Raw genomic sequence first — 13,020 nt, 5'->3', positions numbered from 1 at the left:
ACTTTATTACAGGTACCTGAATTGAAACATCCCCCTCTATATACATCTCACCAAGAAATGAGTCAGACCTGTGGAGTATGTTTTGCTCACTTAGGATCTGAACTCTGTCACACAATTTTTGTTAGTCTGGTTTACATCTAAATCGGAAAAAATATGTTTTCAAAGCTTTGTTCAAAACAGCACAGTTATTTGCTACTTTGTACTTTGAAGAAAGATTTGAGGCTTGATGTTCCAACAAATGAAGGAATTTCACCCTCTTTTAAGGAAGATGGGGATTTTGGAGAGTAAGGGCGACCAACACAGTCTGCATTTGGAAAGCTCTCCTCCTGCCGTGCTGGGTGAGACGCGGGACGCCGGCCCTGCTTCGGCAATTCAGGAAGGTCGAGGTATCAAACCGCTGTTGGCCTTCGAGGCGGTGAAGCTTCGCAACCAGTTGTTCTTTTGACCTGTTTTTCCCCAGCTGTACAAACCTGTTCAGCTTCCTCAGTTGAAGCCAACGCGATGCAGAGCCTCGGGAGGAGCCGCGCTGACGATCCAGCTCATCCCCAGCGCGCGGTTCTCTGCCAGCCTTCCCGTTTGGGAGCTTTTCCATCTCAGTTGCTCAGCGAGGATCACAGGGCTACGTGGCAATGCACTGGAGAGATCGATAGACTAATCCAGGCTGACCTAATGGATTTCTCAAGTGACACATGAATTAATGATGTTCTCAGGATCCTGCCCCAACGCGGGCAGCAGAGGGCAGGACGCGGCTCCAGCCCCAGTTCTGCAGCTGCCTCGGGAGACATGGGCAGGTCACTTAGCCTTTAGTTCTGCAGCTGAAGGGAAGCAGAGGGCCGTCAACCACTGTAAAGCAATAACGTACCTGTGCAAAAATGTTTTATTATATAAATGTCTGTATATAATTTTTTTTTTTAAGAATGAGGCTTTGTAGGCAGTTCCAGCTGTTTTAAAATCTATGCCTCTACTTAAAAGATAGCGTTACTAATTACACCTGACAATCAAATAGTCTGTAGAAGGGTATCAGCTACCTTTTCCTGCTGTTCATTCTGTAGGCAAGAAACAAAGGTATGTTAGACAAGAGAGCAAATGAAATGTTCAAAGGATTCTTGTCTAAAACTGGAAAATAAAAGGCTGTGCTATCAGATTAGAATTTTAACATATACTGTTTCCACTGGCTCCTGACATAAAATCTTTTCTTGTTGAGTATAACCATTGTTAAAGGTCACTGTTGCAAAGGCTACATCATTTAGACGAGATGAGATCCCATTTTGGATAAATTCACAATTTTAGTTCCTAACAAGGAGATAGTATCAGGATTTGAATGTACAAGAGTGCCGGGTTACAGATTAAAGGCTTTTGTGTTCTGGAAACCACACTATGCCAGATTTCATGAGTTTCAGTGAGACGTGCAAGTCCCCAAAGTCAAGTAGGTTGATTAAAGTGGTTCTTCATAGCCTTTGAAATACAGATAAAGTACAACTTTCCTACACGGGGTTAATGTAGAATTTTTTTTTCTTGACAAGGCTATATGCCTTTCCAAGGACGTAATTTTAATCTCTTTTTAAACCTTTCATATGAATGTTGTAAAAAGCTCCTTTGTGTTGTAATGCATTTTTATAAAATATCTAAATTTCTATGCAAACTTCGAACCTCGTTTCATAAGATATATTTATCTAGAAATGGTTATCTTGCAGCAGAATAGTGTCTTGTGTCATCGTTTCTGTGGCATCTTTTCATACTGTCACAAGAATGTAACATCTGATAATGAAAAAAAATTAGTGCTTATTGTCAGACATGCAAGCTTCTTTTTTTTTTTTAATATCCTTTTACTATTACATGCTCTTGTCCCTGAACTCTTGGCAAGTACTCTAAGAGTGTCTGAACCAAGGTGAAAGCGAGACCTGCACATTCCTTCCTCACACCAGAGAGTCTGAAATTAGAGTGTTTTCTTCTGCTGCTTCTGAAAGAAAGGATATTGCTTGCTTCTCCTCTGTTGCTGCTTTGTCTTCATATTCAAAGAGTAAATCTTGTAATTTAATCCAAAAGAGCCATTACTTGTGATTTTGAAAAAATAACACCAGTAAAGACAAAGCGTAAAGCCAATGGCTGCCATCAGCTACAGGAACACGGTGGAGGTTTTGTGCACCCCATCATAAGATCAGCTTCAGAAGTGTAAAAGTTTAGGGCTTGCTTGAGTTTTGCAAACTCCTCCAGCAGAAGTGAAACCAGCACTGAGACCGCACTGAACGTCGCTTATCGTTCCTTGTAGAAACTCCCAATAAACAAGCGGCTGGTCCGGCTCCACCACGCCACGCGTAAAGCTGTGAGAGCTCCTTTGCAGGCAGGTGAGGCATTTTAATAGCACAAACCGCTGAAGATAAAGGCAGAACTTCCAAAGCATCCTTTAAAAGCTGGTGAGCTAGTTGTCATGCGCTTCCCTCCGCTCGGCTGGGCAAGGCTGACTCCTGCCCGACCGCGACGAGCCGGTGCCTGCAACCCGAGCAATTCGTTTCTGAATGAGCACCGTGACAGCTGGGCCTCGTACCAGCGGAGCAAAACTGCGAGCTGGCAAGAGTGCGTTGGGCTTTATAGATAACGTTTGGGAAGCATTTGCCACATGGCATCTAACTAGTCTGAAGCGTGATATGCGTACGTGGACGGACTGTGGAGTAGGTCCAAGTGAACATGAAGTTGAAGCAGGGACACTGCAGTGCAGGGGATGTTGTGGGCACGAACCTGAAAAACCAACAGCAAAGAGGTTTACGGAGGGGTTGCTGGCTGGGGCAAAGCAGGGGGGTCGTGGGCTGCCTCAGAAAAAAAGCGAAGAGAGGGTGGTCATCGTTTGAGAACACGCTGAAGTGAGTAGTTCTTTAGTAAAACATGATTAAGAAATGAGCATCTCAAAATCTGATTTGCACGCAAAATATGGTTGATTTAACGGAGATTTTGTGGGGAGTCGAGTGAGCTTGTGGTCTGTGCTGCACAACGGCAACGGTGGAGCAAGAACCTGGAGGTCACTGTTTGGCCGTCACAGAAGCTGATAGCCAAGTCTGACCCGTACGGCATAGAGGGTGTAGGATAACTTGCAGACCTAGTACAGTCATCCATACAGCAAACAATATTGGAAATTAAAGGTCAGAGAATTGATAGTAAGGCTTAAGAAAACAGCAATTAGGCTGCTAGGAAGAAAAGCTAAATTACCGGTAGTAGGAGTAGGGGGGAAAAAAAAGAGGATTATTGATCTAAATATCAAGTCGGCAGATACACAGAGTACAGTCTAGAGGTTTTTTACACCTCTGGGCTTACTCAACCCCCACAATAAAAAATGCAGGCCTATAAAGATGGAATAAGAAGCAATCAATTAGGATGGCATTTGCTTGTTTCCGCGCTGCAGCTGGGCAGGCACATCACAATTAATGATTTATTAGGAGATTTTCGTCTTTTTTTTTTTTTTTCCCATTTTACACAGATTGCTGCAACCAGACTGCAGTTGTTTATTAATTTGCCTGCTATTCAAGCATCTTTGTTAAATATCGTGCGGAAAAGGTAACCAGTCGGCTCGCATGCCAGCGCTTGGTTGGGAGGATGCCCTTAAGCGTGGAGGAGCTGGGGTTCGGTGTTCAAGCCACGGGCAAACGCAGCCCTCTGCGTGCCGGGTTCCCCGGCTGCACGTCACCTCGTGTCCGGAGCTTGCTGCAGCAGAAAGCGGTGGGAGATGGGACATCCCACGCCACGCGTGCGCTCGCTCACTCTCATTTCGATTTCTCTCAACCAAGGGGACCTAGACAGAAGATGCGGCACTTTGCAGCAGTCATAGCTGTCAGGGGAAGGGCTCGGAGTCTAATAAGAGGACTGAGATGCCCTTATTCTTCTGCATTAAGCAGTAGCTATAGGTCATAAACCGCTACTTCTCTAGGCAGTTCAGCCTTCGTAAACTACTTCTGCCTGTAACAAATGTTGCGTCATCATCAGCAAATCTTGGAGACGACACAAAAATCTTTCCTGTTCGTGTGAACAAGTCTTTGCTTTCACAGCTTTTTTAGCAAAATCAGCTAGAAAAAAAGTAAGAACATTGGAAAAAAGGAACTCCCTTTAGAAGGAAGCCTGAATAATTATCTTTGTATTCATCCATCTTAATTCCACACCTCCCTAGGACTGGCTGCAGTGAGCTAATTGGTTTTACTCTGCTGTGTGTGGCTTCGCTGCCTAGACTCCAGATTTATTGCACAAAGTCAAGTCATTGTGTGAATTCATCATTTGTCCCCCCGCATCAGCCCCTTTCTCCTCTGGAGTGATTTTTGTCTGCGTGTTTATATGCTGTCAGGTACCGAGTGAGACGAAAGACAAACTCTGGGATTAACCAATTTTAGTATAATCTGATGCAACCTGAAAATCAGAATGAATTACTACCTTTTCAGCACGACATGACTTCAGACAGGCCAGCTCCATAGGAATGAGAGAAGGACTTCTGCCAGCACAGGCTTTTATGGGAGGGGAAGAAAAAAGACCCTGCAGAATTTAAGGATTTAAGAACATGCCAGGTTCAGAACAAATCCTTATCTGAGAAGAGAAGCGAAGTGTGTAACCATCAGCCATAGAAATCCTTGTGAATGGTCTTTTAAAAAGCACTCTGGAAATTAAAGACTTCAAATGCAACAATTGAAAGTGAAGCTAAATGAAATACAGGGGAATATGAGTAAATGCTACAAGTATAGGTCAAGCACTGCTTTATCAATCTTATGTTTACTCCAGCAGCAACTCCGTTGCCCATTGTTTTACCTTGTTTGAATAGATATGCTTCTCTTTATTTGAAAATCAATTGTAATCTTATGAAAGAGAACTTACAGCACAGGGAATGCTGGAAAGCAGCATAGTGAAAGATGGCATTGTTCATTTTCCTAAGTTACTCCAGGGTAGGAAGGGAACAACATTAAAGAAGTGTGGGTAGCTTTGTGCTGCCATCCTTCCTTTAGCAGACGTAATTTAATGTCATTACTTAATTTTATTAAAGGTAAAGACAATTTTGGACAATAAAAGTTACAGCATTTATTTATAATAATGATAGTGGGGGAGTGTTAGAAGGAGGAAAGACAGGCTCTGGTTTGGATTCCCAGTAGCTGCTGATCTGTAGCTGATGAAAATTGTTCTGTTCTTCATGGTGCATCTCTCCAAAATTTGTTTCCCAACCTGAATAGCTTTGGATGGCTCCTTTGATTCCTGTGTTTGTACTCTGTTCTCATCAGAAAAATATTTGGCTTTATAAGCATAACAGACAATATCCAGCCTACGCTACATATCCACCCGCTGCTACATAGGACTGATCGTTCCCTAACTATACCTAACAGGTATCAACAACAACTGGGTGAACTGGATTGCTCAGTATATGCAGAGCATTGTGGTTTTTACCCTAGTGAAAAAGCTTTATAGACTGTTGGCGATCTTCCTCCAGGCTTTATATTGAGATGTGCTTGTGTATTTACAATTTTTAATATACCTCATATTTTTAAAATATGTCTCGTAGTAAACTTTATCTCTGCAGGCCAAAAACAGATGTTGTGATGGCTTTTACAGAAGCTGCTGTAAAATCTGTTGGCGATAGTGTGGGATTTTTCCATGTAACCCAAACTGATTGGCAGCACCCGAGTTACGATCTACTGAAGGTGTTCAGCAGCCTGTAGGACTGACCCTCTTAAATGTCTTAAATACAACCGATGGCTTGCTCTTGATGAGTTAATTCTGTTTAGTTCTGCAAGGCACAAGCCTGGTAGTAACGGATGAAAAACTGTGGTCCTGGGTCAAAGATCTGAGATGGTTACACAAAGTGCTTAACTCCTTTGAAGTTACAGTACGCTACCTTGATGTTAGCGGTGCAGCCGTCTCCTAAAAGAGACTGGGGGCTCATCAACTTGTCATTGCTGGCATGCCATACAACATTAATTTAATGTAATGGGCAATAGATAACTAGTGTGGATTTAGTAAGACACAATCCTGCTTAACTAATCTCCTTGAGTTCTTTTGAGCAGGTTTCAGACAAGGTAGTAGATATGACATAATCTAATGGATTTTTCAAGAGGCTTTTGATAAATTTCCATATGGTATTTCCCCTGCTTAAGCTGTGTGCCGCAGAGATTCCAAATTGGGCAAGAGAATGGGTAAAAAACGAGTAAAATCATGGGAAATGAAGAGAAAAGAAGAGCTGTAGCATGTACTGGAACTAGAATTATCCCGCAGCTTCCTACTGTTCTTCTCTACCACTCAGCATGGCTGGAAAGAGATGCCATCTGCATTCACTAATGAAAACTTGTTTAGGACAGGTGCATAACAGAAAAGAGGGCAAAATGCCATTCAGCGTACCACTAAAAGGCAAATTTAAATTTACATTAACATAAGGCAGATTGAATATTTTTGCTGTCAGTGGTGGAATAATATATATTAAATATAAATGCACATAACCAAAAGACTCCAATGGATGGGTATGGGTTAGGAGTGGAAAGGGACTCTTGTGCTAACAAAGGAATGATTTATTATCATTTACATAACCTGGCATTTGTGCACACCAAAGGCACCAAAGGCCAGATTTTCAGAAGTGCTCTGCTCCTGCAGTTTGGGGCCAGGATTTCAGTTGCAGACTCGGAGCCAGCCACTCCCGTCATTTCCCCAGTGTTTAATTTGCCATATGTCAATCAGAGTGTTGATTTGCAAGTGCTGCTAATAGGCGATGCTGAGAGATGAGGACAGTTGAAAATTTGGGAATGTGTCTTACTGGCAGCTTTTGAGTCCCAAACACTGGAAGTATTCACAGGCCAGGATCCCTGATCAGTCGTATGATAAATCAAGGACTGGAAAGCAGAAAAGAATGTAGTTAATGCATCAGGATATGCCCGAACGGGACATGCTTCATGAAAATCAGTGCTAAATGAGAGAATTAAGCACCAGGAAAGGCTGTGGCAAAATCACAAGAAACACTTTAAATAATGAGACAAAATCAAATCAAGGGCAAGAAAGAAAGAAAATGAAGTAAAATCACTGAAGAAGCAATAAAATGCCATCACTGAAACCTGAGTGAGGCAAAATACCTCAGGTTAAAGGGACATAGTCATCCTAAAAAATGCACATTTTAGTCTGCCATTTTTACCTGCTGTTGACAATTAACTCTCTGATTGCTGTAACTGAATGAGAATATCAGGAACATTTTTTGCTCGTTTACTTCGAGCATTTGCTGAAACTTGGGCAGTGACAAGGTGATAGCGGGTTTTTTCTCCTTCAGGCTGAAAGGTGAAACTAGGCTTTGAAAGGTTTGGAAAAATACTCAAAGTAAAAAATAAGAAAACCAGAAGGGAGAAAGGGATGTATTGCTCATAATGTATAACCCCGTGGTCCTCTTCATGGGACTGATTGCCCACTCAGCATGCTGATGTAGGGGAGAAGGGAGGTAGCTGTGAGGACCAGCAGAAAGCTCCCACCATGACCGCTTCTGTCTTTTATTTGCAGTATTCAGGAGAAGTTCCTGAGAACAGAGTGGAGGTTGTGGTGGCAAATCTGACGGTGATGGACCGGGACCAGCCTCACTCCCCCAACTGGAATGCCATCTACCGTATTATCAGCGGAGACCCCTCTGGCCATTTCACCATCCGGACAGACCCCATAACCAACGAAGGCATGGTAACCGTCGTGAAGGTAAGGGGGAAGCCAAAGCAAATCTGTATTTGTCACCCTTTCAGCTACCTAAGGCTACAAGGATTGCCAGAAGCCTGCAGTTATTTCGTGCCTTCTTTACCTGGGAATATGAGTGCTCAAATCTGTTGTTTCCCGTCTCTCTCTGTGCTGGAGTCCTGAATACTTTTACTTCAAGCGTATGCCACAGGTTCTGAGTTTCCCAACTCAGCCCAGCCCACCATAAGGTTTCATAAACTCTCTTGTGCTGAAGGCTCTTCCCAGCATCCGAGCCTGACCTCCGTGTCCTGCTCCTCCTTAGCTTTTTGAGCGCCGTAAGAGGGAATGGTGCCTGGACTGTGCAGCCCTGCCCTGCCTGGCAGGTTTAGGGCAGAGGCTGCACCTTCTTCTTTTCGAGCCGGAAAATGCCCCGTTAGCTGTGAATCAGAGGTAGCGTTTCACTGCAGGGGATCAGTCAAGTGATCCTCTGTGAAAGTACGAGTGCAGGAGAGATTTCAGGAGGAGTGAATTTCCTGGTTACAGAAGGAAAGGAGAGATTTTCGTCTGATCGAGTTGCTTGGCAGAAAAAAGCTGCAAGAAATGTTTCCTTTTCCTAGTATCAAGCGATAAACACGCAGTATGGGACAGATCCTCAGCTCAGAATAGCTCCACTCAAGTGAAAGCCATTCCCCAGGTTAGATCAGCAGAGGATCTTGTCCAAAGACAGCGAAGTAAGACTGTAAATATCCACCATCCCTTCTTTCCTCCATCTGTTGCCTTCAGCGTAAGGGGAGCTGGAACCCTCAAGATACCTGCAGCAAGTATCAAATTCTCTTTCCCTCCTTGCCTCCAAAGAACATGACTTTATCTTCATTTGAGCGTTCGCTTCCCTTTGAGTTACCGAGGCCAGCAGCCCAGGCAGTGAATGTTTGTGCAGTCATTACATGCAGCCAGAACATAACCGGATCCATTCAGCGTTCACTGACTCTCTTCCCAGATAAGATGCCTATGGATGCTCCCTCTGACTGCCAAAAGAGTGAAGGTGTCACAAATAGGCTGCTGTGATCTCTAGGAGCTCGCACGACATGCACTGCGCGCTGCACCTGAAAAAGATAATACGTTGTGGGATGGACGAAGCCTGCAACTTTTGATAAGTCTGGCCTTCTCTAACAAAAAGTTTTAACCAACAACTTAGGATGAAACACTAATGTTTAAAGAGCAACGGGATTTAAGAATAGCTCTGTGTTGAAAAAAAGAGCCCCGCTCCCTTGTAGCTAATAAGTTGCAGTCATTCTTAATACATACGGTTTGGGTATTAGGAAAAATGACATCAGTGAAATGCCAATGAGGTTACGCTGGTAAGAACGTGTGAGCTTGTGAGCTTGTCCTGTTCTCTGACCCTTAGGCTATGTGTGTGTGTCTGCAGATGCCACTTTGCTGAAACTTTAAGGGAGACATCATCTTACCTGCTAGATGGTATTTCAGCAGGCTCCTTTTATTTATCACTCTTTATTGCTCTGTAATAACGGTTGACAGCCTTATCTGATGCAATGTTACAAAACCTCTTCAAGCTTAGCAGTAGTTCCAAGACACGTGTATATGGATGCATGTATGCATGTAAGTATACATGTATCCATATGTATGTATTTTCTGCTTAAACAGAAAACATTCAACAAAGTAAAATGCAACAATTTAACTTCCGTTGACATCAGCAGCTAGTCTGAAATTGAAATGTCAATGTTTTCGCTTGCAAACAGGGGAGGACCCCTTATTCTTAATCCAGTAAAGTGTCACGACTGCAGTTTACAAGCACATCAAAGTGAACAACAGGGGATTTACATGATCATCACTGCTACACGAGGACTTCTGCATAATGAACCATCCCATATTCAGAACTTGCAGGCAAAAAGCAGGACAGATTTGTCAGGACACCATTGATGCTGGTGTTGACTTTCCAGTGCTGTGTAACCCACAGTGATCACAATGCAAAGAACCACATGAAAATCCTATCTTGTCAAGCTGAGCTCAAAGCTTGAAATTGCATTGAATGTCTTCACTATATAACCTCACCTGATCCTCCTGGGCGCCCAGAGTTTCTTACCCTTATCAAGCCGGGAGGCTTTTTGGTGTATTTTCAGCAAGGAGAATGAGTGAAATTGCTTGTGATTAAATTTTCATGGTGAAGAAGGGAAGACTCTTAGGAGTCCACCTTCTTCTTTGAAATATTTTGTTCTCCGTTAATAAGTGAATATGCTTAAACATTTGGGGAACGTATGCACATCGAACTGGGTGGCCAGTCAGAGCTCGTTGTTCGTGGTGTAGGAGCAGTCTTTTGCTGGTTTGATCCCTGGTGTAGATTGAAAACGCAGGTAAAAAATGAAGCCAAGTAACGAACCTTTTTATTTACAGACCCTACATAGCTGGACTTCCACGCGGCTCTTTGAAGCCGCTTATACATAACTCCCCACTGCTGCAAGCAAAAGGTTTTACATCTGGGCTACAGCAGTCACAGAAACAGGGCAGAGAAGGGCGTTCTGTGAAGAATCCCACCCCTCCACCAGCAGTTTGGGGACCAGAAATGGAGGGCCAGAAATGCTTCCGAACCAAGAAGCCCTTTGGAGTTCAGATGATGCTCGTGGGGGCCATTTTGCAGCCACTTTCAACAAAACCCCATCTGCAGCTCCAGTCCAATCACCAAAAGTGTAACGTTTCCTTTTTCTGTTCATGCCTTTCCAAACCATTTCCATAACCATACAAGACCCTAATCTTCAAAGAAAGCCTTGATCAAGGAGAGAGAGAAACTTCCCACTCAGATAAGACACCGCAGCATCTGGAGACAATCTCCAAGAGCAGCAGTGGCTGTCCTGTGGGAGCCAGCTAAGTAAAATGTTATTATAAACTCTGCATGGATCAGAGCTGTGAATTTATAATGGAGATGCTTCCGAAGCTTCTGTTATTATTTGCGTCAACAATAGCATAAGGCAAATTTATTCTCTCCAGTTAAAAGTACCTTGAGAAAAGGAGGATACATGGCAAGCCCTCGGCTTCACTCTGCTGCATGCAGGTTGGAGAGGCTAGTGAAGGAGGAGGATGTGCAGCTTCTCCAGGGCGATGTTTCAGAGCCATTTGTGCCAGATCAAACACTGAAAATCCAACAAGGGGTATCTGCAAAGGTCTACTTCTTAATTTCATGTCGCGTGCTTCTTGGACATGAAATTAAAAAGTAGGCAGCAGTCCAGCACCTCCTTGCCCCAGAAGTAATGGCACCGTGTGCTTTTGCTCCTGCTGTCGGCCTGATCAATATGCAGCATTTTCAGTGGGATGCACGGAGATGCAAGGGGTTAGGGCGGTGTGAAGAACACGGTGCGCTCTGTGCACCGTTATCCTCAGAGGGAGGCAGGTTTAGGAAGCAGAAGTGTGAACTGTCCTGGGAGAAATTGCTTATTATGGTGTGAAAGAAGTTCTGCGTAGGGCTGGACTGTGTCTGGCTGCAAGGGGCTCCTGTCCCGCTGGGGACAATAGCACAAACACTGCTGTGGAGGCACAGGTTCTTGATTTTACCTTATTTTTTCAACAAAATATCGGCAGATCGGCACTCTCTTACAAACCGAAGCGTGGTGGACATTGTGCCACCATGTGCCAGCACGTGGCACTGATGCCACCAGGACAGTCTGGGAGCTGGGCGTTACTGAGTGGTCCCGGGCCAGCCCCACTCCCTGCGCTGCTTTTCTACAGCCCTGGTTTTTGTTCTTTCCCAGAAGAGAGGGAAGGAAGCTGACTGAGCAGCTCTACATTTGGGGGGTGAAAAAAACCACTCCCTTGAATCAGGCCATGTCCTAGCAGATATGTGTGTGGTCGGTGTGTCCTGTGCATCATCAGGCAGGGAGTCCAGTGGTTTCCCGCATCAGTGCCCTGGGGGGATGCTCAGATCGGTCCCCCCGGCTCCAGCTGAGCCCCTCTGGGTAGGGAGGTGCAGACCGGCTGTGGGCAAGGTTAGCAAACAGGCCAGCACAAAAGAAAACCAACAAAAAAATGAAGACTGGATGAATATCAATTAGAGGGGTGTGAAGAGAAATTGAGGAAATGCATTAGTCAAATTGTTTCAAGGCCCTGAATAGTGTTTAAATGGGAACTTTTACCATGTGTCTTTTTTGAATGCGGTACAAGTCCGTGAGTCAGTGCTGGTGGGTGTACTGGGAATCTTTATGCATTCTTTTATTTATTAAATGTTGGCCCTGCCTGTCAGGAAACCATTTAGCAATAGGAACATTTGCACTTCAATCGAATAGAGATTTCACTGTTTTACCTTTTGCCCCTGAAATTTGTTTTTCTCATGTAGCCTCCTATGATTTGATTTCTCTCCTGACAATACTGGGTTTTAAACAGAACATGGAAGCCAGATTTTGCTGATGTAAATCAGTACAGCTCTACCGAAGTCAATGTAACCGTGGCATTTTACACCGTCAGAGTACGCTTTGCAGACTCAGCGCTGGAGAGTGTATTAGGGAGAATGGTTACGCTTCTAAATTTATAAATTACGGCAAAGCATTTTTTAACAAGCAGAGGTGTGATCCTGCATAGCTCAAGCCTCCCTGGCAGATGATTAGCGACTTCCCTCATAATAATTAGTGGGATGGTTTAGAAATTATTTTTATACTGCGGTTCAGTCAGTTGTGCCAGCAAAGGCTTCTCACTCCTTCTGGCTCCTAAGACACGTAGTCTTTATGTGCATGTTGAGAAGAGATCTGTGGCCACCCAACAGCAAAACCCGTCTGTAGGAGTGTGCGGGCAACCTCAGGAGATAACGAGGCACCTTGCAAGAGGATGAGAGGTCCCACTGGAAGGACCGCCTGATTAACCGGACAAGGTGTTGCTTCTTGCAGCTTCACCTTTGTTTATAAACTCACTTAAGAGGAAACATGAAGAGAACTTCAGGCTCATGGCTCCGCACAGACTGTCCTAGTTACTTAGTCAGCAGCTTTAAATGCTAATAGCACTGCTAAGTACCTGTCCAGTCCCTCTTAGCAAGCTCTACCTGTTGCATTTAGAGCAGCCCTTGGTGGATTTGTTCACTCAATGCTCAACTAACACAGGCAGATTCATTTTTGGAAACCAGTTAGCATTAGAACAAAACACAGGGCAAATCCTCCCTGCTGTTTGCAATTTTTACTTTGTGGGGTTTTTTTTAACTATTTGACCCTCCAAATACTGGAAGGCCAAATCCTCCACCGGATTGAAGCTGGTCTGGATTTACACCTTCAAAAGGACTGAGCTCAGGCGGAAACGAGATGAGGCAATGACTTTGATATCATCTGCCTTCTAAATTTTGCAGCTTTCAGCCAGAAGGTGGAATTTATTCTCTGCTTG

General features: G+C 44.1%; 1 protein-coding gene across 1 annotated transcript in view; it reads left to right on the top strand.

Moving 5' to 3' along the window:
* Positions 1-13,020, top strand: part of CDH4 (cadherin 4) — a 468,099-nt gene that overhangs the window by 431,655 nt on the left and 23,424 nt on the right. Inside the window, exon 9 of the mRNA XM_069804048.1 lies at positions 7,492-7,677. Coding sequence (XP_069660149.1) covers positions 7,492-7,677 — 186 coding nt within the window. The remainder of the gene's footprint in view (positions 1-7,491; positions 7,678-13,020) is intronic.

The sequence above is a fragment of the Haliaeetus albicilla genome, chromosome 2 (genome assembly GCF_947461875.1).
Source record: "Haliaeetus albicilla chromosome 2, bHalAlb1.1, whole genome shotgun sequence".
NCBI lineage: Eukaryota > Metazoa > Chordata > Aves > Accipitriformes > Accipitridae > Haliaeetus > Haliaeetus albicilla.
This window is presented reverse-complemented; position numbering and strand designations above follow the sequence as displayed.